The following is a 25,764-nucleotide window of genomic DNA, read 5'->3' as shown; positions in this document are numbered from 1 at the left end:
TTTTTGAAATCTTAATTGATACAATTTATTGTATACAATATAATACAGATTTTTTTGTGTATTATAACAATTCAAAGATTATTATAATACATAATTTTTTAATTCGTGCACTCAGAGAGTCAGGGACATAGCCAACCACAGGCAGTTATATTGCCCAAGATCTTTCTAAAGTTTGTATAATGGCCTGGGTTTTATATGATTGTTTAAAGGTTGCACCATCACTTAATTGTCTTGCCTCAGCAATTATATAGGGGTATACATTTGTAGAGGACTGAGGTCACATTTGACCATATTTCTGCCTTTCTCATTAGTTACCAGTGTTGGCTTAATAGCAGGCATTCACATACCAATAAAAAAATAGCAATTAGCAAATTAGTCAACGATCTCCTAAAAGTGCATGTGTTTGGTGAATGTGCCTTCATAGCCCTTGGTTATGAAACTATATTTAAGAAGTCACCAACTTCGTGACAATTGTTTTACTCCAATTTCATGATCCAAGGATAAAGGTCCTTGTCCAGCAATATTTGAATAAATTCCATACAAATGAAACTCACAGCAAATAAGCAAGTTGGACAGATTCCACAAAACTAGTAAATTTTTCTATTGTTTGTGAACAGTTGCTTCAAAATGGAAGGAGGGGGGCCAGCCCAGTGGCATAACAGTTAAGTTCTCGTGCTCTGCTTCGGTGGCCTGGGGTCCACAGGTTCGGATCCCGGGCACGGACCGCCGCACCACTCATCAAGCCATGCTCTGGCGGCATCCCATATGCAAAAATAGAGGAAGATGGGCACAGATGTTAGCTCAGGGCCACTCTTCCTCAGCAAAAAGAGGAAGATTGGCAGTGGATGGTAGCTCACCGCCAAGCTTCCTCACAAAAAAAAAAAAAAAGGAAGGAGTTATTTGATTTGACTTTTAGTTCCTGTTTCCAAGCTGATGGGTTGCATTTGAGAATCAACTAGCCAATGGGAACATTTGCCTCCTCTATAGTTCCATGTGTGCGTTTGCCATAAATAAAACCAGAAAGCCAATATTCACTGATGTTGCAGATGTGGCTATGTACTTTAATATGTTTGGAGACAATATTTTGTGGCCAAATATTATTAGGGTGTACTTACCAGGACCATAGAATGGAATATTTTAAACGGGAATTATCCCAGGAAACCTGATGATGGTTTCCTACCCCCCGATGATCCTTTATGAGTTCTTATTCATTCTTTTCTATCCATTCTCAACCTGCCCATGTTGGTCTTCTCCTCTCTCTCATCTGCCTGTTGACTTCTCTGGGACAAGGATGATAACCGTGTTAGAGTGGATTTTGGAGAGGAAAGGGCACTATGTAGGCAAAATCCGTGGCTGTTAGGTGCAGAGTGAGGAATAGTAGATAAATGAGGTCACCAAAACTGCCTGTGGAGACTCACATTCCTACCTAGGAGTGAGGCTAGTTAGTTCTGCAGAAGACCCTGGATAACTTTAAGGGTTTGTCTCTCCCACGTGGCTGCTGGGTGGGGATGGGGAACAGATTAAATTGGAAACTCCACTGAGTTATAGGAATAACTCCTTCTTATCCCAGGCCTTGTGCTCAGTGTTGCCTAGAAAAGAAGTTCTTGAAGGCGCTGTTGTAGTTCTTGTTGAAAGCTGTATAGATCAGGGGGTTGAAGAAGGAGTTGGAGTAGCCAAGCCAGAGGAAGATGCTCTTCCAGACAGCGGGGATGTCGCAGGAGAAGAGGGGGCTGATGAGTTCCGTGGTAAAGAAGGGGATCCAGCAGAGCACAAACACGCCAATGAGGATGCCCACCATTAGGGCGGCTTTCTGCTCTTTCTGTTCCCTCCATGTGTCCCCTTCCGTCTGGAAGGTGACAGTGGCATGGCGGACGGTGAACACCATCTGGGGCTGCTGATCAGAGGGCTTCACCTGGAAAAGATGAGCAGAAGCTTCACGAAGAGCCACATCTTTATGCCTGCCAGCTATAGTAAGCTGAACCTGAACACTGATGCCTGGATCCCACACAGCCACTTAAGAGAAAGTCCTTGTCTGTGGGGTGCTGGCACCTGGCAGCCTGTGGGGCCCATCCTCGGCTACGAAAACGTGGTGACAGAACTGGAGGTCTGCTTACATCTTAGAAATGGAAGGAAAACAGGAGCATCCATAATAAACGTGAAGAGGGATTCTCAACTGCTGTCTGTTCAACAGGGAACAACGGATATAAGCAGGTTATGCAGTATATGCAACTGAGTGACAAAGATACACCAGCACTCCACAGTGTGCTAAATCCTTATTAAATACCTGTATACTCAGGACCTGACATTCCAAAATCTTTATAACTTTCTGAGTTCATGTGAATCCTCTCCAAAATCCTCTCTAGAATTTTCTAGAACTTTTCTTCTGGTGTACGGTTCCTACTGCTGTGCTTCCAGAACATATGTTACTGTTTGGGACGGTTCCCTCCCCAGCACGTTTATCTCTTTCTGGGTTTGTTCCGACTTCCTCCCCTCCTCCCACATTTTGGAAAACAGAGACTCCAAATCTTAGGTTCTCTATACAGGGGGGCTCCCAAGTCCGCCGTAGGGCAGGTTCCCACAGAATCGGGCTCTCCGGTTTCAGGTCACTTCTCTAAGGAAGTGGAATTCCTTGGAAAGGAGGCTCTTCCCTCCGTTCCAGTCCTCTTTTAGATTCTTGGGGACTGAAATAAGGATTGTCTGATGATGAGGCCGCCTAAACACGAAGAAATCGCAATGGGCATATTTACTAAGTTAGCAAATTAATTGATCCAATCAACATGCAGGACAGTTTCCGGGTCATTCAGTCATTCACTGGTGGGTAAGACTACGTTGACATTAAATATTATTATTCTCCACTCTAGCCTTCTGTGACCCCAGTGCCTTTGAAAAGGAGAATCACACAGCTCGCTCTTAAGTAGAAAACAAGCTTTTAGGCAATGGACTAGGTCAGAAACCCTGTCTCGTTAATCTAACCTACTTAACCAGGTCATGGCTACATCTATAGATTGGAGTCAAAAGGCACCGACCTATCTGTCGTACAGAATAACTGACTGTAAATAGGAACACTACCGTTAAGATAATGTTAGTTGATGTAAGAATTATCAAAGTTGTATGATAGCTTTCCTGTCATTTATTTGAAAAACCATGAAATATCAAGTATTGTACAATTAAAAAGAAGATCATAAATATTGAAACAAACAGTCCATAAAACTGCAACCCTTAAAATAAGAAGGGACAACCTCTCCTTCTGTACCCCAGTCTCACTCCAGATGGAGCCACAGTTACCTTTCTTATTTTATTAGTACACATCTGGGAACGCATTGCAGGGAATTCATTTATAGAAATACAAACACAATATTTAGCTTCATTTTTCAGCATAAGGAAAACAGGAAAACCTACCAATTTCCTTAATAAAACTCAATCCCAAAATGCCATCAGGGAAGCCATTTCCCCCCATTTTCCAAAGATGGCAATGGAAGGGGAATTCTGGTCCTGACTCTTAAATCCCCCAGAAATTCTCCTTCTTCTTAGCTCTTCTTCACTGGTAACACTGGCCAGTTAGGGTTGTGACTCCCTTGTGACCACCTCTTAATTCTCTATAGCACAGCTGGAAAGGTGGAACATTTAAACTAGATGTTAACCAAGTCACTGGGATAACAGTAGAAATAAATATGGCAATAGACAACTAGATATTCTGGCTTTTGAGATATGGCTTATTCTTGGGAACCAGCCAATCCCTCCCATGCTCACTCCCTCTCTGCCTTCCTTGTGGTCAATCGCCTTTTCAGATGGATTCCAGAAGCCCATGCTTAGTCCTTTATATACTCAAATTCCAGCTGCAAGACACGATGAGCCCCACAACAGGACTATCAACATAAGGCCAGCCTTCTATAAAGGATGAGATATACCCCCCAATATTGCACATTCTATCTATTTGTACGAGTTTTCTATTGCATAATGGAAACAGTTACAAGGTTTCCATTCTGGGGAGCCATCTTCTTTCCCAATGATTGACACTGAGAATATCCGCCTCTTTTGAGACTCTGCTGTACACTCAGATCCAGGCCTGACCTGTATCCAAAGGGGCTGCCATGTTAGAGTGGAGCACAGTAACTCCTCATTCATCTGAGAGACACAGGATCACCGTGGTTGTTTTGTTATCAGGTGTGTGACCTACATTTAACTGTAGGATTTGAATATTTCTATAAAACTTAGTCTTAGGAAAGGGAGCCCAAGCATTATAATACAGTTTTATGGAAACCCATCACTCCAAATTGTGGTCCCTCTAAAGGAATGTTTAGTGCCCTAAGTGAAGGCCTGCTTGTGTGGGCATTTGGCAGTTGTACTATAAAACCTTGGATTCTTTCAGTATAATTTTGCTAGGTTCTTATGAAGGATGAGCTATACCCAAATATAGCACACATTCACTGTATCTGCAAGAATTTTCCACCGTGTGATAGTTCTAACATTGAGTAAAGTGTACTCTTAAAGATTTCTCCTGGGGCCGGCCCGGTGGCGCAAGCGGTTAAGTGCGCGTGCTCCGCTGCGGCGGCCCGGGGTTCGCTGGTTCGGATCCCGGGCGCGCACCGACTCACTGCTTGGCAAGCCATGCTGTGGCGGCGTCCCATATAAAGTGGAGGAAGATGGGCACAGATGTTAGCCCAGGGCCGTCTTCCTCAGCAAAAGAAGAGGAGGATTGGCGGATGTTAGCACAGGGCTGATCTCCTCACAAAAAAAAAAAAAAAAAAAAAAAAGATTTCTCCTTTATTTTATTCATAAGTTTATCCTGAGGATGATTTCTCTCACATGAATGGGGTGTTTCAGCTAAATGTGCACCTACAAGCATTGTATTCACTGGGTTCTCAGTGTGGCCGCTGGGGAGCCCGCATCCATAGGGCTCCTTTCCACCAAAGATTCTAAATTCATTTTTTAACAATTCTTTTAATGTTCTATGTGGTCTTCTTCCACCTCTCAGGATTCTACTTTGAATTCAAATTAAATGTTTTTTCTTTTTTTTATATATTTTTTTGTGTGAGGAAGATCAGCCCTGAGCTAACATCCAATGCCAATTCTCCCCTTTTTTGCTGAGGAAGACTAGCCCTGGCCTAACATCCATGCCCATCTTCCTCTACTTTATATGGGATGCCGCCACAGCATGGCTTGATAAGCAGTGCGTAGGTGCGCGCCTGGGATCCGAACCTGTGAACCCCGGGCCACGGAAGTAGAGCGTGCGCACTTAACTGCTGCACCATGGGGTGGCCGCAAATATGATTTTTCTAAATACTTTCTTTTTGTGGCTTGCTTTGAGTCAGGAATTTCTTATAGGTTAGTCATGAAACTCCTTGTTTCTCAGAAAATCACATTTTCTATGACCTTAATGCGAAATGTTGATCATTCTACTGCGCCCTCTTTTGGTGGGGCATTCAACACCAACTCGCTTTACAGAAGAAAGAGCATCATTGATTTACAGTGGCTCCTCTGGGACAGCAGAGGCTCCAGCTGGGAGGGGATCTTTGTTGTTTGAGGAGTTTCCGGTTTCTCATGTCTTTAAATGGTAGATTTGGTTGCTCGCCCTGTGGTTGTCTGACTTATGGGCTGCTTAGCTCTTTGCACTCCGCTAATCAATGATTGCAATAAACCACTTAACCAAGTCTGGAGAATACACTCTATTAACTACTCTATCAATTACTCAACATGCTTATTAGTAGATTCACAGACAGAGAGGTAGTAGGGTAAAAAAAAGTGCACATCCAAGCCAAATTAGACTTTTCCTAATATTCTTTGTAATGCTATATCATTTATAGCACATACCTCACTATTTAAGATTCATATATAAACATTTTCTAAGTGACCAATTAGCATTATCTCTCCTAATAAATGAGTTCTTTGGGGGACATGTACCTATGTGTTAGACTTCTCATTCTTCTAAAATGGTTTCGTGCTAAATAACTATTTACTAGTTAATCATAAATCTGGCATGTTCTTTTATTTCCTCTAACCATTCTGCTTCACCTCCCTATTAATATCACAAATAAGCGATAGATTACCATCACTTGTGGGTACTGAAGTTAAGGGATGAAGACTTTTACCTTGGAAACGTTGTTTCAGGCAATTTGCAGGTTAGACCAGGCCATTGTCAGAATGGGAGATGGATGGATGAATCAGGATGTTCAAGCTAGAAATGGCCTTACACATTAAGAGAGAAGAATAAAAATGTTCCTGCAAACTTAAGAAAAGACTGATTGTTCTGTAACTATGGTAATAGGAGCCTTGTTACTTGTTTAAACCTCTTCAGTTGATCAAGGACAATGCAGCTCTGTGAATATACACTCACAAACCAACAAATTGGTGTCAGCCCTCACTTCTGACAGTCAGCCAATTAGGTAGGACTCGGCCCAATAAACACACCTCTGAGCACCAATCAACTGATAGCAGTCTCACCGAGTAACCCCACTTTATGAGGGATGTCAGCTCACTGCTCCTCTGAATGTCCTCCAGTCCCTGAACTCCATGCTGTCCCCAATCCCCATGGATGATCAGTGTTCTCCTCTGCTCGGGGAGACGATGCCTGACAAGTATAGATTTCTCTTACTATAGTAAGCAGTACATTTGGCTTTGTCTTTTTATTTCAGAGGCTATGTGTGGTTGTATCATCCTTGGACAGTTCTGGAGAGTCCACTGAGATCACTTTGAAGACCTATCCCAGGATGCTTGGACCACAGGTGCCTTCACTGGGCCCCTAACTCGAGTTCCCTTTGGATCTGAAGCCAAGTGCATGAATCTCAACAACTATTTGAGTTCCGACCAGCTCTGCTGGGCTCTTCTTGCTTTATGTATTCTGTTATCCTAGGATTTGTAACAGAGAGTGTCTTGTATAAGGTCATTAGGCTTAGGCCTTTGTATCAAGTAACTAGACCTTTGACTGAGAGGCACAAAATTTGGTAACTGACTCAGATCTCTGGGTAAGGCTACTAGACCATGTGGTAAATATTTCTCTGTCATTAACCTACTAATTCTACTGCTGCTTGCTTTGCTTTTGCTGTTGTTGGCAAAGTCTTGTTTCATAGGTTTTGTTTTGTCTTGGACAGCCTTTTTCCCGTTGAATGTAAAAAGGATTTTTCTATAAGGCATAGGCTTGATAAGTTTCTAATCCATCCCAAGCCAGACCTAAGGGCTAATTATCTGAGGACTGTCAGACTGGTGACCCATTTGTGAAACAACAATTGATCAAACTTTGCTTTGGGTCCTTTACAAAAATTATGTGAGGGTGCTCCCTGTCTTGTCAATTTGTGGAAGAATGTCACCTGGTTTAGTTTGTCTTCCAGCTCAGTGGTTGTTGGGTTGGTGATCACATCACCCCTTCTTAGCCTCTGGTTGGGAGTCCTGAGACATTGTTCATAGGCGCAAACTGTTGGCCAGACAGGGTGCCCTCTTCTTGTGTATCATGGTTTGTCTACATCAATCTCAACCTTTTCGCTTAGGAATTGCTATTTCCTGTTTTAAATTGCACTGTAATCCTAACTCTTGCTCTTTTCTTGACAAATGCCAAAAATTTTTTTTTTTACTTAATGAGGAACTTCTGACAAGTCAAAATCAATAAATTAACAAATTTAAGAGAAGATCTAGAAAAATTAGGATATAAGCCTCAAACAGTTAGCAGTCAGCTTCTTTAATTGGTATGCTAATGCCTTAAAATTCTAACTCTAAGATAGTCTCAAAGATTTTGTAACCTTTCCAAAGCTACCGCCTTGCGTAGCTATAGCTTGCATATTTCTGTTCAGCTTGACCTGACCTCCTACATGAATTATCCTGTCTTCAGGGTTGTCTCGGGAAAAACAAAATCATATGGTAAAACTACCAGACAAGAAGGCAAATATCTAGAATTCATTTAAACTCTGGTCTAGAGCTAAATTAAAGGCCATAATTAAGAATTTTCCTAAACTTCAGGGAGAAGGGCAAAAAATGGTTACAGAATTTAGAATTTTGTTAGAGTATTAAACAAAATTCTCTTGTCCTGGGATGCATATCTGTACCAACTAGTTAAATTAATTGAAATCTCCATCGGATGGGGAAAAACGTTTAAAAGTATAAGGATAAAAAAGAGAAGAGTTACATAAACCAGATGTGAAAATTTAAAATATAAAAACATAGAATATGTTACATAAAGCAATTTCAGAAGCCTTTACCTAAAGAAGAGATTGAGTAGATTCAAAATTGTAAAATAAATAAAGGTAGAAAATAGACTTCAGAAAACTTTCCAACAGTATTCTGGTGTAAACTCAATGGCTAAGTATAGAGGCTTGTCCTGTCTTTCTGTAAATGGGCTTAAACCTGAATTAGGGAATTTAATAAGAAAAAATAAAATGAAATGTGAAATTGCCAATTTAGAAAATAGCCAGTATGGGGCTAGACAGTTCCAGATATCCTTAGAAAGTAAATAAGCCAGAAATCAATACAAGATATAGCTCTCTAGATAAAACATCCCAAAGGACCTCTGTTTTCAAAGATTTGGGAGCCTAGATAAGGACCCCTGTAAATATTGCCAGCAGAAGAATCCTTGAAAGAATCAATGTCAACTCAAAATGACAACTATCTAAAATCTGTCCAGTGAAGTCACTCCAAGCGAGATACTATCACCATTTCCGTCCTTCTAAACTTCCAAGGGGAATTGTCTATAATCATAGAAGTGCAACAGTATAGCTTTCTTGTTTATACCGGTATCACTACAACTACCATCATCCCCACCATTAGAGAACAACAGATCCTTCAGCTTAAAACTGTAAAATTGTCTGAAAATGAAACAAGCAAATTGACTTTTAACAAATTAAAAAAAATTAAAAACAGAGAAAAAAGTTTCTTTAAAAAAGTGATTGGTTATAGCAGATGGTAAAAGATCATGAGACAAATCCTTGGCTACATAGGAAATTTTAAAAGGCTTGAGGGAAAGTAAACTTTAACAGAAAAATTCAAGCAGTGAAAATCTGTAACAATCCTGTGTGCCAACTTGTAACTGGTATTTCAGGATCATTACCAGAAGAATACTTCTTTAGTTTCTGTAACATACCTACAAATTTAATAGGTAGGATCTGCTTCCAGATGAAATATCCTGCAGCCCTTATACATAATCGGATTATAGCTTATCTACACAGGAAAATATCTACACTGTATATAATTCAAGGCATTACTAAAGAAATAGCAATGGTCCCAGAGTCCTCATGGACAAAAGATAACACAGACGGAAAGATTAATTGGAGTAGAATGCATAAGAGTCCAGATTGATTCTTCCTGTGTTATCATGAATCTGCCTTTTTGTACAAATTTGAAAATTCTGGGCTGTGTTCTAGGTGGGTTAACTAGAAAACATGGCACCCATCATAGCTCTTGCCTATTGAAGCCCACCTCTTAATTCAGTAATCAAGGCTTTACTTCCTTGCTTTGGAGAAATTACAGACATCAGTTAAATTAGCTAACACATCTTCAGAGCTTATATTAAGCCTTTAAATCTTATGTTACCATAAATAGTAAATTCTCGTTGCTAACCAAAACCACCCAACATTTTTCAACTAGTTGATTAATTATAATTCATTGCCATTTTCTCCTTCTCCTATTACTACCCGCTAGTCTGACACTCCTAATCCAGCACTGTATATTCCTTAGCCAATGAAGGAAAGTCTTATGATTGTGTTTCTGAAATTGAAGAAGTGTCTTTGCACCAAACAGAACTTTATGCCCTAGTACCAAATTCCAACTTACAATTGTTTGTTGATGGGTATTATATTAAAAATAAAAAGGACAATACAAGACTTGATTTACAATATATGCAAGAAGTAGTCCAGTCCCTCTTATAAAATCCAATTTCTTAACAAAAGCCAAATTGTTCAATGACTGAAATGTGGCCCTTTCTAGGGCATATAAAATTGCTAAAATAGATAAGAAGGCATATAAACTACTAATTGGTATGTTTCCAAGTAATTTACTTCTTTAACTTTCTATTGAAACATCTTCTTCAGGTATTCTTTAAAACTGAACAACAAATATGAATTACTTGATGCCTTGATGCTATCTGAAATAATCCTAAATTGAGGTTCTGCAAAGAAATGTCCAGAAGCAGAAGCATGGATGTTGAATGCTAAATCAAGAATCTTGGAACAAGAAGATGACCACATGAAGGAGTGACCATCCTGACAATACTCCCAGACAATATACCTACAACTTTGCTGAAGTTGATCACAGCTCTTGTACAGCTCCTGGGTTCTTTATCCTGTGCTTAAATCAGGCTTTCTAATGTCATTCCAGAACCAAAGTTGACTATTCAGTAGGGCCATTAGTTAGGCCATTCCAAGGACTAAATATCTCTTTACAAAGAGTCCAAAGGGGTAAACCTCTTTCAGGAGAGATTCCTGAGGCCAGTGATCCCATCGATAGGAGTTAGACAACTCAAGGTATTCATTTTTTAAAAAATGGTTGACATAGTAAATAATGGCTACCTTGGCTGACATAGTAAATTATACAGCCTAAGTGCTGGGGGCACAACAAACCAGTTTAAATATAGTAACCCAAGCAGTCCTGCCTAACAGAATCACCTTAGGTTTTCTCTTGGCCAACGTGGGAGGTGTCTCCCCCATAGCTTACACTTCCTGTTGCACCTGGATTAACAATACAGGTAAGGCAAAACAATCTGTTTTTAAGCTAAAAGAAAAGGCAACCTCGCCATTTCAGATAGACACAGGGAATATTTGGGACCTGCTTTCTTGATCAGGACTGAAAAATGTTGGGTCATAACTGGGGAGACCTTCCAGTCTCTTATTATAATGCTTCTAGTTATACTTGTTTGTCTCAGAGTTGTTCAATGTCTGTGGTCCAGAACTTTAAATGCTTCTGCACAGTACTGTCACAACAAATGATTTAAAATCATATTGATTGAAGTGAATCTGAACATCAGACCTCCACAGGTGAAATTTCATCTTCAAGGAGAACCAACAACAGTGGTGAAGATCTGGACAATCCTTGATGGTCTCTCTTGAAGCTTTGGCTGAATGAGGACCAAGAGTGGGGGCTGAGAGCTAAGTGTTCCCACAAACTTAGGGCAAGCTGAGTGTCTGTACCCAAGAACCAGTCTTAAAGTTACTCTGTTGATGAGGGACAATTCATCTCGATGGACTTGCTTTTGCAAACCAACCTATCAGTGTCAGTCCCTCACTGCTGAAAGTCAGGCAACCAGGGATGGACTCATTCTAACAAACTCCCATTGGAGTGGCGACCAATCAATAGAGCTGCTCATACAGGTGACGTCAACCCACCTACACTGCAGAGAGGCTACCGTCCCTGAACTCCAGGCTTCACTAAAATGCCCTCTAAGAGCAGCATTCTGCTCTGCTCAGAGAGATTGTGCCTGACTAGCATGGCTCTCCCGCACTCCAGTAAGCAATAAACGCAGCTATGTCTTTTTATTTCAGATCTTTAGTAGTGGTCTCGTCATCCTCTAACAAGGTTAAGTCCTCTCTCTCTTGTGTTGCAGTTCCCATCTCAGCATCTGACATAGGTTAGGCTTTCAGTATACATTTGAATAAAACTCAGCAGATAAAGAAACCGGGAAGAAGTGTTGTGTTTCCCTAGGTAACACAGCTAGTTGGCAGTAGAACTAGAAACTTTAGAAACTTTGACACCTGCTACCATGGAGAAATCAGGAAATCAGGTTTGTAATTAACCCTTCACAGTAACATGAGGACATAGACAGCCTCATATTACATGCAGACCCCTGGATCACTTAGAGGCCTTGCAAAGCCAAGAGACTATTTTCGAAAGTTATCTGGCAGAGAAAGAGAGAGAAAATGAAATAGTGCAAACAAATATATAAAAGCACAAAGATGTCACAATGCTTTGCTTCTGCTACCTCCAAATCAGAACAGTGAGAGCCCCTCAGAGACAGAACTGTAATTGCTTTTCCCTTTTTTTTTTTAAGTTTTTTGTTTTTTATTTTATTTATTTTTCCCCCAAAGCCCCAGTAGATAGTTGTCTGTCATAGCTGCACATCCTTCTAGTTGCTGTATGTGGGACATGGCCTCAGCATGGCCGGAGAAGCGGTGTGTCGGTGTACGCCCGGGATCCGAACCCGGGCCTCCAGCAGCAGAGCGTGCACACCTAACCACTAAGCCACGGGGCCGGCCCTGCTTTTCCCTTTTAAAGTGTGTTTGGTATTGACCGTGAAGTGCATTTACCTGGATAAGCAACCTGGCAGAAGGGGATCCATGGAAGGTGGGCCCTTGAAGTGGCAGGTCCTCTGGTTCCTGACCTGGAACTGGGGCAATGCTCGCACATGTGGAAGCTCCAGGCACTTTGGTGGCACTCTTACGCATCAGCACTTGTTGCTCAGTTTAGAAATCTAACAATCAGAGCTTCCCAAATTTGGCACTATTGACATTTTGGTCTGAATAATTCTTTGCTGTGGGGGGCTGTCCTGTGCATTGTGCAATGTTTAGCAGCATCCCAGGACTCTGCACGCTAGATGCCATTAGCACCCTTCCTGCAATTCTCAATAATCAGACATGTCTCCAGACATTCCGAATGTTCCCTGGGGGACAAAATCACCCCTGGTTGAGACCATTGTTCTAGATAAAAGGACAGGTACCCTCTGACCCCCTTTCCCTTCTTTCTTCTAGAATGATGCCCTCCCCTTCCTCCCCTACCTACACCCCAGGTCCCTTTAAATTTGTCTGGTTTGGATTGTCTGGTTATGGTTGGCATTAGGTACCGACTCTAGAAAACAGTCATATACAGAGCTCACAGTAGGTGTCTATCTCCCTCACTAGGCAAAGGTGATGTCTTTTTCACCCCTTGCACAAGCCCATAGTATGTGATCAGTATGCTGAATTGAATTTACTTTGTTGTCTCAGAGCCAAGAACAGAAAAGGGTGGCTGTGTAGGTTTCTGATCTAACTTACATATGTGAATTAAGTTCAAGGGATCATCCTTGGCAATGAATTGGGGGGGGGTGCAGTCTACACAGCCAATGGATTCAGTTCTCATATAGTTCCTGAATCTTGAATCGCAGGGTCAGATATTAAGAGCTAACAAAAAGCAGGAGCGTCTGGGAGAGAAGAGGAGAAAAGAGCCCTCACTTTTGCTGAAGCGGTTGTCGTACGCTAAATGCCACGTGTAAAGAGCTGCGGAATTGTCTACCTTAGATTTTTAATTTCCTCCTGTAGCTTTACTCACATTCAGGAAGGCAAACAAGTGGACATACAGCTGCACATACAGCCTGATGAGGCTGTGGGGCTAGACCCAGAAAGTAGCACAAGGCAATGGGAGCAGATAACACATGCAGGCTCTGAGACAGGTGTAAACAACATCTTTAATCTTGCATCAGAACAGGAGGATGCTGCAAAACAGCAGTTAGTAAGCCAGGAGATACCATATTTTGCATTAATTTGCGAGGAAAAAAATAGACTGGGTTTGAAACATTAACCTGCTTTGCCTGATGGATGGCGGTCTTCCTGCCAAGCCACATTACCATCCCTCCCTTCCCTCCTCCTTGAACACCCCCACTCTGAGTGCAGGAAGCTGCAAGTTTATCTAGTGCAGCCCAGACACCAACTTCTTCAGACATTCTAAAGGATGTTATAGAGCCACAGAATTTTCCAGCCAAGTGGGACTCTGTGGAATTATGTAGTCCGAACCCATCGTTTTGTGTATAAGGAAATAATCCATCAGAGATGGTAAAGGATATTATTAGCTCTGTGATACTGAGCATGTCAGAGCAAAGTAAGTCTCTGATTCTCTGATGCTTTCTTTCTGTCTCTCAGTCTACCCCTTTACTCCCCACCACAGCCCCCCACCCCAAAACGTAAAAGTTCCCCTTTCTACAAATTTGGGGGGAGGTGTGCTGGGAATAAAGCCTGCACAAATGCCAGTAAAGTATTTTTAAGGATCGCTGTAACACCCACCTCCACAGCTTCGGATAAGGGTGAGATGCTGTTGGTCTTCCTGGAGCCCACGCGGAACTTGGCGGCCTTGTAGATCTTCCAGTACACGAAGAGCACCACGCAGAGCGGCAGGTAGAAGGCGCCCACGGTGGAGAACACTGTGTAGGAGGGCTCGCGGCTCACCTGGCACTCCTCGCTGCCCTCAGAATAGGTCTCCCCCCAGCCGAAGAGTAGCGGGGTTAGAGAGATGACCGCGGAGAGAGCCCAGGTGAGCGCGATCATCGCGTTGGAGACGCGCTTGCGGGTGTGCAGCGTGTATTCCAGGTGGCGGGTGATGGACCAGTAGCGGTCCAGCGCGATGGCCGTCACGTTCCAGATGCTGGCCGTGCAGCAGAGCACGTCGCAGGCGATCCACAGTTGGCACAGCCGCCGGCCCAGCTGCCAGCGGCGCCCCGACAGCTCATGCACCAGGCTCAGTGGCATGACCAGAGCGGCCACCAGCACGTCCGAGATGGCCATGGACGCCACCAGGTTGTGCGGAACGCGGTGGAAGGTGCGCACACGGAGAATGGTCGCCAGCACCAGCAGGTTCCAGGCGAACGTCGCTGCTACCAGAAAGCCCAGCAAGGTCAGAATGAGCACGCCGAAGACGGAGAGGAGGGGAGGGCTGGGGCGCGGGTCTTCTGTGCCGAGGCTGCGGTTGGACTCCAAAGGGGCGGGTGTGGAGAGGGAAGAGTAGGTGAGGTTCACAGGTGAATCCATCTCTGGTAAGGAGACCGGACCAGGCTGCGCGCCGAGGGCGCGTTCAGAAGGACCTAGCGTGGCCGCTGCGCCCAGAGCCACTCCGGATGTTTGCAGCCTCTGGCCAGTGGCGGGGTTTCTGGGGAGTGCCTGTGAACCTGGCCCCAACCTCCTGCCAGTGAGCATCCGTGGGAGATGGTGTAGCGGGGGGGGGGGGGGGGGGCGGGAAGGCGCTGTGCTGCAAGCCGAGACAAGTCTGAAAACCTCAGAGGCTGGGAAAGCCAAGGCAGGCGCTGCGTCTGGCAGCCAGGGCCCGCCTAAGCTGTCATATGCCTAGGCTCTTAGCCTGGTGGAGACGGCAGTCTGGTCACCCAGAGCCGAGCATCTCCCAAGTCAGGGAGAAGCTGGGCGGCCCCAGTGCGTGTGGGTGCCAGGAGAGGGGCTGGTGCGTCAGAGCAGTTCTCTCCGCGTTGCCTGTCTCCAGACAGCGGGCTGCAGCCTCAACTCCTTGCTGGGCAAGCCAAGCAGGGACTTGCTTTCTGGGACCTGCCTTCTGCTATTCCCCCTCCTCCGCCCCACGCCGTCTGGGGCTGCGGCTCCGAAGACCGAATGCTGGCGCGCCCACCCAGACCTGTCTTATCAAACTAGGGATCCAGCCTACGTAAGGCATCAGCTGATAAGGCCGCCTCTCCCCGCCTCCCGGCTGCGAGCGCGCGGCGCTGGCGCTGTCCGTGGTGCTGCTGCCTCCCCGCCGGAGCGCGTCTCTACGCTTGGTGCTGTCCATGGTGCTGAAAAGAGTTCCTCGCGTGGAACAAGATTACCAATGAACTTTCCTTGAAATGTTCCTCTAGCTTCCCCCTACCACGTCTTTCTAGGGGTAATCGGGATGCCTTGAGCGGGTTCTTAGCTTCCCATGGGTCTTGCCTTTCGTACACGTGTGCCTAGTTAAGAGTCAAAGATGATTTCTCTGGCTTTTCTTCTCCAGAAGCCTGGTTTCCTTCTTACACAACACCCAGCGCTTCCCTTAAAGGGCTGTTTTCTTTTAAGGAGAAAAGGCAAGAGAGCAGTTGCTGCTGTTCCGAGAGGTGGCTGAGATATTGGAGCTAGGACGTTTAAACTCTTTCCTCGGAATCACAGAGAAGCTGCACAGCTTCTTCAGTGGGCTCTACTAAATTTGCTTCTTGTGAGGGGAAAAGTTGGATAGAAGATATTATAAAAGCTCCATCTCACATGAAAAGAGGGGTACATTTAACTCTTTCCCCACACGTATTTAACTATGCACACATCCATAGTAATTGAGAAAATATCAAAAGCTCCTACCCGGAAGTTATGATTTAAAGCACTTCACAAAGAGACACATAATATAGCAAGATAAAATAAATTAATGAAAATGAGATGACAGAAAGGAAAATAATTTGTCATTAAGCTTTTTTTTTTTTAAAGTGCATAAAATGGGTATCATGAAATCCTGTACATTTGCAAGTGGTTGGCCACAGATTTGGTCAGAAGCTTTTTAGCTATTTTAAAATGAGAAATATGTTTTGTTATAAGATTCAGTTTCTAACAGAGTAAAACAAGCATCAGGAGAATGCACTGTGAAGAGAGAAACTCCTCTACTGGACCCAGAGGAGAAGATGTTGTTAGGAAATCTTGATGAGAAGTTTATTCGTTAAATACAAGATTATCTACAGATCTGCTTCACCAAACTCTCCTTAAAAACAGCTGATGGTGGCTGCCTACGTGCAGTGCTGCTCTGTGTGGCTCTAGTCAAGGGGAAGAATTGTGCTTATTTAGAGCACATCACCTTTTTGGAGTCAGGGAACCAATTGGAATGAGATGTAAACCATGAATCCTCTTTCACTGGAAAAAAAAATGCTCTGAACAATCCGGCATTCAGTTTCAGGGGCCCACAACTTGGAGGAGTGGATGAGCTGCATAACCACGAGGCAGCATTGATGGTGGTATCTCTTGATACAGACCTTGAAAGGCATCCTGGGCTTACAATTGTGTCCCCCATGGCACTGCATGGCACAGCTGTCTGTACTGATAGTTAAGTGAGCAGCTGTCTATAAGGAACCAAGCCAGGGATAACTGAGGATATTTTGTGGAAATTGGAGTGTCATAAAGTTAAAAACTGAACAGAATGCTCTCACAAAGAAGAGATCCGATGGAGTATTTCCAGGAGAACCAAATTCTGTTGAGATATTCTGGCTTGTCTCTTATTCAGACACGAAGGAAAAATCAGAACATTTCAGTTTTTTTATCTTAAAGCATGGCCATAATTTTAGGTTGAAAAAAATATAAACAGGTATAAAACTCCCACCTTCCATAAAGCGCCTCTGAGATGCCAGCTTTGAGGACTAGAATTTCCTGGTGTGTCACCTATGGGCTGAACTGTGTTCCTCTCTCCCTCGAAGTTCATATGTTGAAGTCCAAACCCCTAGTACCTCAGAATGTGACTGTATTTGGAAATAGGGTCTTTAAAGAGATGATTGAGTTAAAAGAAAATCTGACTGGTGTCCTTATAGGAAGGGGAAATTGGGACAAACAAAGAGACACCAGGGATTTGTGTGCACAGAAGGAAGACCACATGAGGTCATAGCAAAAAGCCAACCATCTGTGAGTCAAGGAGAGAGGCCTCAGAAGAAACCAAACCTGTTGACACCTTGATCTAGGTCTTCCAGGTTCCAGAACTGTGAAATATAAAGGACATTTCTGTTGCTTAAGCCACTCAGTTTGCAGTATTTTGTTATGGCAGCCCTAGCAAACTAACACACCACTGAACAAAACATTCCTGGAAAGATACAATCAGATAACTGAATAATGTAATATGCTCTGTGGGGGTTTTACAGACATATTAACAAACTATGAGACATTTACTAAAACATGTCTTTTTAAACTGTAGTTTGTGGCCACTCTAGCAATAATTAGATGGCAGGCTCAGTTGTCTATTGAGGGTACTTACAGTTTGTGATTAAGCCCTATCATTGGCATGTAGAAAAATGTTTATTTTACATCTTCTGTAGTGGGAAGGTATGCATCTATTTCATCCAAATAGGAGCTGATTCTTAACTACAAGTTTGAAAGTAAGAAAAAATGGGAAATGCAGAGCATAACCTTATTGTACCCCACTTGCAAGGATCTGATGGGTAAGATTTTTACTACCCACCCTGACCATCACGATTTTATGAAAGCAATAAATCATTAAGAAGTCTTTCTTACTATATAAAATCTATATTATGAAACAGGCATTAAATAAGTGTCTCTATATGATCATACCTCAAAAAATGTTGTAAGGTATTGTTATCTCTATTTTATATTTGAGGAAACGGAGTATTGGAGATGAAGTAACTTGCCCCAAATCACATGGGATTTGAAGCTGAGTGTGTCTCCAAGCCTGTGCTCATAATCAGTATGTTTTACTGTGCTAATAATGAGGATTTCATAATAGTTGCAAGCAAAGCCCTTGTCTTAATCAGCCTGGGCTGCTATAACAATATACCATAGACAGGGTGGCTTAAACAAAAGAAATTTATTTGTTCACTGTTCTGGAGTCTGGAAGTCTGAGATCAGAGCGCCAGCATGGTCAGGTTCCGACGAGGGCTATCTTCTCGGGTTGCAGATGGCTGCCTCCTCGCTGTGTCCTCACATGGAGGGGGGAGAGAGAGAGAGACAGAGAGAGAGAGACAGAGAGAGAGACAGAGAGACACAGAGAGAGAGACACAGAGAGAGACAGAGAGACAGAGAGAGACAGAGACAGAGAGAGACAGAGAGACAGAGAGAGACAGAGAGAGACAGAGAGAGAGACAGAGAGAGAGAGAGGGAGAGAGACCACAGTCCTATGGGATAAGGGCCCCACTCTCTTAACTTTCATAAGATTTTGTCTCCAGATACAGTCACAGTAGGGGCTAGGGCTGCAACATATGAATTTTGGTGAGGAGGGAACACAATTCAGTCCACTGCAGCCCTAAAAGACCAATTATTGATAAGAGAAAGAGCACAACAATTCACAGAACTCAAGCTTATTCCTAACCAATTTTCCCAAAGGTGGTAGAATATAAGAATATCCAGAAGGGCCATTCCTAATGTTTACCTTCTCTATATGCTTCATGATGGCCATAAAAATCCAGGCTTGCTGTTTTGTCAAGAAGAAAACAGAAATGTATTATAGACAGAATGACTAGTATGCATTCAGGTTACAAATTAAGGGATAGTTGTCCTTACACTTTTTAAAAATTGCTTACTCCTATTGATATATAGAAAGTCTATTTTCTTTTCCATTTAGTTTACATAAAAGTAGAAAACAACCATATATCACAATATACTGAAAGCTAAAGAATGAGGGTGCTGTCAGCTGGTGGAAATCCTGCTCTTATTCAGGCTATCTTAGCTTCACACACATCATAGGACTAATACAGAATAAATGTGCTAGTCACAATCTAGATTAAATATGATGAAGTATATTTTTTTCCTTTTTCAAAGGATGAAAAGATACAAATAGAAGTTATTTCCAGCCGAAACCCCCATGATTGCCTTACACACACCTCTGAACGTGCACCTAGTTTGGAGACCACTAACTGTGGGTTATTCTCTGGGTCCTGCGGTGTAGAACAGTGCACATGGACTTGGTTAGAGTGAGCATGTAGCAATGGTCATTGCTCCATGCAATGGGGCTCCAGGGGCAATAAATCACCTGCTGCCCTCTCTCAACTGAAGTATACCATCTCGGCCCCCAACTCCATATCTTCCTGAATCTGCAGAACTGTTCTGTGACTACAGGAACTGGTTAAACTATCCCAGCCATAGGCAGTTCATGAGGCTGAATAATTAATTTCTCAGGTCAGAAAAGTTTTCTTAATTATTGTTTTCCTATCACACTCAGCAAAGAGCCTTAAATATATTAGACTCCAAAAATATTTGCTGAAAAAGCAAAATCAGAAAAAAATTTATCTGCCCAGTAAACTAGTGATTTTGGTGCTTAATGTCGGCACAACTAAGGATATCTGAGTGGGAGCATTGCAATATAGAAATTAAGTTAACCTCTCTTGTGGGAACCTCAGAGCAACGGTGCTATACTTTTTTAAAGCATAGTTATTATAAAGATGGTGAAATGTTAGGAATGAATGGATACTAACTTTTTATTGAAATCCTATAAAATAAGATTAGGACATGGTTACGGAAATTGCAGCTCTGGATAATATGGTGCTGCTCCCATAATTATTGCAACAAGGGACAAGATCAGAGTGGCGGCCAGGAGAGGCCAATTCACAGGGAGCTATGGAGATGGTTAAAAGAACACAGTGACCCTAGAGGCTAGACAGATGGGCAGTTGGCAAGAGCATTGCTTAACGAATGCACTCAAAACAAATCAAGCACGGATGATGAGGAGGCTGATGGTAGGTAGTCGAATAAAAAAGCCACAATCCCCTGCCCCGTTATCAGATCTGAACCACTTCTCAGGCCCAGAACCCAGTGAATGAAGGAGAGCCAATTGTCTATGATGAACGACACTGCAACGCAGTAACAGGTGTACTCAGTAGGAATATCCTCAGTCCTTCCTCCAAAGAACCTAGAGCTATATTCACAAGGAACTGCCCATTGAGGAAAGGAAAGATCCAGGCCTTTTGAGGACTGTTGGACACAAGACTCTGAACTGACGTTGATATCCAGGACTCCAAAGTGCCACTATGGTCTCCTTGTTAGACTGTGGTGATTGGAGGCCAGCTGATAAATGGAGGCTGGTCAAAGTCCAGCTCCGAGTGGATGCACTGGGTCAGTGGACCCCCCAGTGGTTATTTGTCCAGTTCCCAAGTATATAATTGGAATGCACTTAATGGCAGTTGGCAGAACCCCATATTGGTTCCTTGACCTGTGGGGTAAAAGCTGTTATAATAGGGAAGGCCAAGAGGAAATCTCCAAAACTTGTCCCCCAACTTGGTGGCCAAGACAGAAAATAATAAAAACAATAATAATAACAGCGACCCAGCTGAGGGGAAATGGCCGAGATTATCACTTCCCTGTCTTTTCCACATGCAATTCACCTGTTGGTCCTTATGATCCCAGCTGGATCCTGGCAGACAGCAGTGATCTACCACAAACTTAATCAAGTATTAGCACAGTTGCACAGGCTGTGCAGGACAGCTGAACTGGCATATTTGCTAGAGTGAATTAACACAGGCTCCAGTACTTGGTATGCAGCCACTGATCTGCCAACTGAGCTCTTTTCCATTCCTAGCAGACAAGACAATCAAAGCTGTTGGAACTCACATGGGACAGCCAACGGCAAACGTGTATGTTCTTGCTCCAGGGCTGTGTTAACTTTCCCTCTCTCTGTCATAAAATGGTCTGAAGGACCCTGGATCATCTAGATTAACGGTTTTCAAAGTGTAGTCCATAGACCCCGAGGAGCCCCTCAGACCCTTTTAGTGGGTCTGCAAGGGCAAAACTATTTTCACAATAATATTTAAGAGATTGTTTGCTTTATCACTGTTGACATTTTCACTGAGGGTGCAATAGCGATGGGGAGTAAACCTGTAGGGTCCTGAGCACAAATCGGAGCAGTGTTGTGAAATCGTAGAGTGATGATTGGCATTCCTCACTGCCACACACTCACAGGAAGAAAAGAAACACTTGCCGGTTCCACTTAAGAATGTCCTAAGGAAGCGGTAAAGTTATTAGTTATATTAAAGCTTGACCTTTGAACACACATCTTTTTAATTCTCGTTGTAACAAATTGGAAGGTGTGCATACAGCATTTCCAATATACACTGAAAGAAGATGGTTGTCTCAAGGAAAGGCACTTCTGTGATTGTTTAGGTTTGAGTTAAACTAGCAGCTTTTTAAAAATAAAACACCATTTTCACCTGAAAGAAAACCAACAGATAAACTAGCATTATTCAGTCTTGAATATTTGGCAGATATTTTCTCAAAAATGATTAAAGTAAGCCTTCATTTCAAGGAAAACAGCTGTCAATACGTGTTGCCCATAATAAAATTTGAACTTTCAAGTAAAAATTAGAATTTTGGAAAACTCATACCTGCCACTGTGAACTTGACAGCTTCCCAATACTTAAAGATCTTTCTGATGAGATTGGTGGTGATATTAACGAATGTGACTTTTTGATACGAATAATGAAGTGTGTCAACACCTGGAAGATCTGTATAACTCAGTGAGCTGATATTATCCTAATGATCAGTGTGTGATGCTACAAAATCACAAGTGGATAAAACATCCATTTCACAGAGCAAAATTTTAATTTTAATCTAAAAGAGTACAAAAAGTGCATGATATGGCTTCAGATTCCACAATGCAATAAACCTTTAAGAAACTACCACTTAATTGAGTTTTGATAAACCATCACAGAAAACATCCATAATTATCTATTAAAATACTCCTCCATTTAATTATCTATTAAAGGACTCTTCCATTTTTCAGCCATATGTCATTGTGAGGCTGGATGTTCTGCATAAACTTAAACCAAAATAGCATATCACAACAGATGGAATGCAGAAACATATATGAGATTCCAGCTGTCTTGAAGAGATTTGCAAAAATATTAAACAATGCCACTCACAATTTTTTTGTTTTGGAAAATATTGTTATTTTTCATAAAGACATCATTTACATAAACATGTAATGGATTTATTCTTTTATTTTTAATGGATTAATACACAAAACTTTCTAAAATTTCTCCATTTAAATTTATATCCAAGTAATATAAATAGATATAACCCATGTCAACAAAAGCTCCTTGGGGTATTCAATAATTTCAGAGAATATAAAGGCATTCTGAGAACAAAATGTTTGAAAACTGCTGCTCTACGTATTCCTCAGAACATCAGGTTGGTCCCCTGTGTTGATACAGAATGTCAATAGGACTGGATAAGCAATTTGTTCGTCCTTGGCAATACGTGTGTGCTGCAAAGGGTGGGAAATGAGCCCTTTGAAGATTCAGGCACCTGCTATATCAGGGAAGATGTTGGGGTCCAGTGGTCTGGGGCACCACAGGACATTCCTTCCAATGTAAAAGAAAAATAACTGCATCTGGGACTTCCCACCACTAAAAGGGAAGTATAATGCGTGGTAGGCACTTCAGATGCCACTGACAGCATATTCCACACTTGAGAATACTGCTCTGATTCATACACCTGGTGACATGGAAAGGCTGCCAGGTTTGGTTAGGGCTAAGAGCAGGAAAGTGATCTAGCAGAGGCCCTGGTTGTGGTGAAAGCAACCCTTCAGTTTGGGCCTCGAGACTTGGCAAACCTTATGGTGCTAGATGTACCTGGAATGGGAAAAGACTCCATGTAGATTTTATGGTGAACACCAGTAAAAGAGTCTCAGTATAGACTCCTAGCATTCTGGTGTAAAGTCATGCCAGCTGCACAGAAAGCATTACACCATTGGAAAGGAAGCTCGTGGCATGCCAGGGCTCCAGTGGAGGTAGAGCCCCTGAGCATGAGACATTCCGTGACAATGGAACAAGATACAGCTATCGTGATCTGGATTCTTGAGACTCTCTCATGAGATTGGGTGGGGCCAGCAGCAAAACAGCATAAAATGGAAGAAGTCCCAAGCAGAGCCAGGGATGCAAGTACGCTCCACAGGCAAGTAGCCTAAACCACCCCATCATCCGTCACTGCTGTGTGAGCACCTGCCCCCTCAGCTCACAGCTATGGCTGCATGACTAGCTGATGGGGTATGAGGAAAGCTGAGAGTGGTCCACAGCCGGGTCAGCTTGGTGTGTTAGTGCAAGCTGGAGGCAAGACTGCTGGTGCCTATGGACCTGCTCTGGGGTGGCCTTGAAAGAGAGTGCATCCCAATGGGCAGAGCTCTGGGTGGTGCCCCTGATCATCCATTTTGTGTGGAAAGAGAAACGGCCTGAAGTAAGAATATATAAAGACTCATGAGCAGTGTCTAAAGGCCTGGAAGGTGGAAGAGTGGGAAGAAGGAGGTCTCTGAGAGACATGTGGATGAACCAAAGGGAATATGCATTAAACGTGAACATCTTTTTTATCACTTTTAAAGTGCTCCATAGAACCAAATAGAGACACTGATGATAGAATGGCCCAGCCAGCTGGTGACAGTCAGCCTCTGTCACTGGCCACCCTGGTGCAGTACAAGAGTTGCATGGAGAAGCCATGGTGGAAGGGATGGAAGCTATGTATGGGTGAGACAGCACAGGGCCCCTCTCACCAAGCTTGATTTAGTTACTGCTGCGGCCTAATACCAACCTTCCAATAACAGAGCCCAATGCTGAACCCCCAAATTGGTACCATCCCCTGAGGAGACCAACCAACCACTTGCATAGCATCCCAAACTGACTACATTGGAATCAGCCACCTGTGAAGGGCAGCCATTCATCTGCAAGTATGGGTGTGCCTTTCCTGCCTGCAGGGTCTCAGCCAGCACCAGGATCCAAGGACTTGCAGAAGTTTTGATCCTCTGATATAGGGTTCCACACAACACCCTAAGGAACCAATGGCCCACGTTACAGTAATGGGGTATACAACCTTGGGTCCTGTCACAAACCACTTGTTTTGGGTTGAGTTCTATCTCCCTCCTCCCTTACAAAACACATATATTGAAGTCCTAATCCCTGGTATACATGAATGTGACCTTATTTGGAAACAGGGTCTTTGCAGATATAATCAAGTTAAGATGAGCTCATACTGGATTAAGGTGGGCCCTAAATCCAATGACTGGTGACCTCATAGAGAGAGGGAGTCTTGGAGACACAGACGCAGAGGAAAGGCAGCCATGTGGAGGCAGAGGCTGAGAGTGAGGAGATGCAGCTGTAAGCCAAGAACACCAAGGGTGGCCAGCAGCTGCAAAAGGCGAGGAAGGTTCTCCCCGAGAGCCTTCAGAGGGAGCATGGCCCTGCCAACACCTTGATTTCAGACTCCCGGACTCCAGAACTGTAAGAGGATACATTCCTGTAGTTGTAAGCCACCCAGTTTGTGGTAATTTGGTACAGCAGCCCTAGGAAACTAACACACTCCTTTACCCAGAAACTGCCGGCCTGACAGAGTGGTGGAACAGCCTCTGAAACAAGCCATGCAGATGCCGCATGCGAGATAATACTCTGCAACACTATTCTTCTACAGAGAATAGATACCATAAATCAATGGCCATTTTATGGGGCTGTGCCCTTAAGGCAGACTATATATAGGTCCAGGAACCAAGGAATGGAAGCAAGAGTGGTGGCGCATCTGGGAGATTTGTCATTGTCATGCAGCTTTAGGCTCTGTGGGTCTAGAAGTCCTGGTGCCCAGAGAGACAAACTTCCATCAGACGCCAAGCAATAGTCTCATTTAACCCATTCATGCTCCCGCCAAGAGACTAGTAGGCAAGGACCGGAGTCATCAAACTGACAAGGGTACTTGATCATGAGGAGGTGGAGGGGCCTCTGCTATGCAGGGGGACAGAGAAGGATCAGTTTGGCAGCTAGATGATCCACTTGGGCAGCTCTTGGATCTCCCATGTCTGGCTTTAAGTGTAAAGGCATAGAGGCAGGCGCCATGGCTTGAAAAGAGCTTGGTAACCAGTGGATCGTATCCTTCAGGGGTGAGGGGCTTACCTGGTGGGGTAACCCTGACATCAAGATCGACAGAGATGTGAGCAGAGGTTCAGGGGACTAGATAGGTAGCAGAGGAGGGAGATGATAAGCATCTATAAAGTCTTGAGGCCAGCTGCCACGGGAGGGCTGTGGTTTGTCCCACCAACCAGAACCTGGATGGGAAGAACTTAGTACAAGAAGCAAGTAGGGGGGCCCGGTCCCATGGCGTAGCGGTTAAGTGCGCGCGCTCCGCTGCTGGCAGCCCAGGTTCGGATCCCGAGTGCGCACCGACGCACCGTTTGTAGAGCCATGCTGTGGCAGCGTCCCATACAGAGGAAGATGGGCACGGATGTTAGCCCAGGGCCAGTCTTCCTCAGCAAAAAGAGGAGTGGCATGGATGTTAGCTCAGGGCTGATCTTCCTCACACACACACAAAAAAGCAGCAAGTAGGTTTGAGGGGCATAAGGAGTGGGCTGGGTGGACACTGCGGTGTTTCTCCAGCTCCCTTCCTCTGCTCCTATGTTGCCTTCCCCATATGCTGG

The 25,764-nt window shown here is 43.6% G+C and overlaps 1 protein-coding gene across 1 annotated transcript; it reads right to left on the bottom strand.

Annotated features, from left to right (window-relative positions):
• Nucleotides 1-25,472, bottom strand: HTR5A (5-hydroxytryptamine receptor 5A). Its single transcript, XM_004430584.3, has 2 exons — nucleotides 13,944-25,472; nucleotides 1-1,912 (listed from the first exon to the last, which is right to left on the bottom strand). The coding sequence occupies exons 1-2, from the start codon at nucleotides 14,847-14,849 to the stop codon at nucleotides 1,580-1,582; spliced, it is 1,239 nt and encodes a 412-aa protein (XP_004430641.2). The 5' UTR covers nucleotides 14,850-25,472; the 3' UTR covers nucleotides 1-1,579.
• Nucleotides 25,473-25,764: the final 292 nt, after the last annotated feature.

Source organism: Ceratotherium simum, chromosome 1 (assembly GCF_057802395.1).
Source record: "Ceratotherium simum simum isolate JZ-2026a chromosome 1, ASM5780239v1, whole genome shotgun sequence".
Taxonomy (NCBI): Eukaryota; Metazoa; Chordata; class Mammalia; order Perissodactyla; family Rhinocerotidae; genus Ceratotherium; species Ceratotherium simum.
The sequence above is the reverse complement of the archived record's forward strand: the minus strand, read 5'-3'. Positions and strand labels throughout refer to the sequence as shown.

Excerpts from the sequence above, each read along its gene's own strand:
- HTR5A (XM_004430584.3), bottom strand. The coding sequence starts at position 14,849 with ATGCTCACTGGCAGGAGGTTGGGGCCAGGTTCACAGGCACTCCCCAGA. Across the intron at positions 1,913-13,943 it reads CCTTATCCGAAGCTGTGGAG|GTGAAGCCCTCTGATCAGCA; the intron begins GTGGGTGTTACA and ends CATCTTTTCCAG.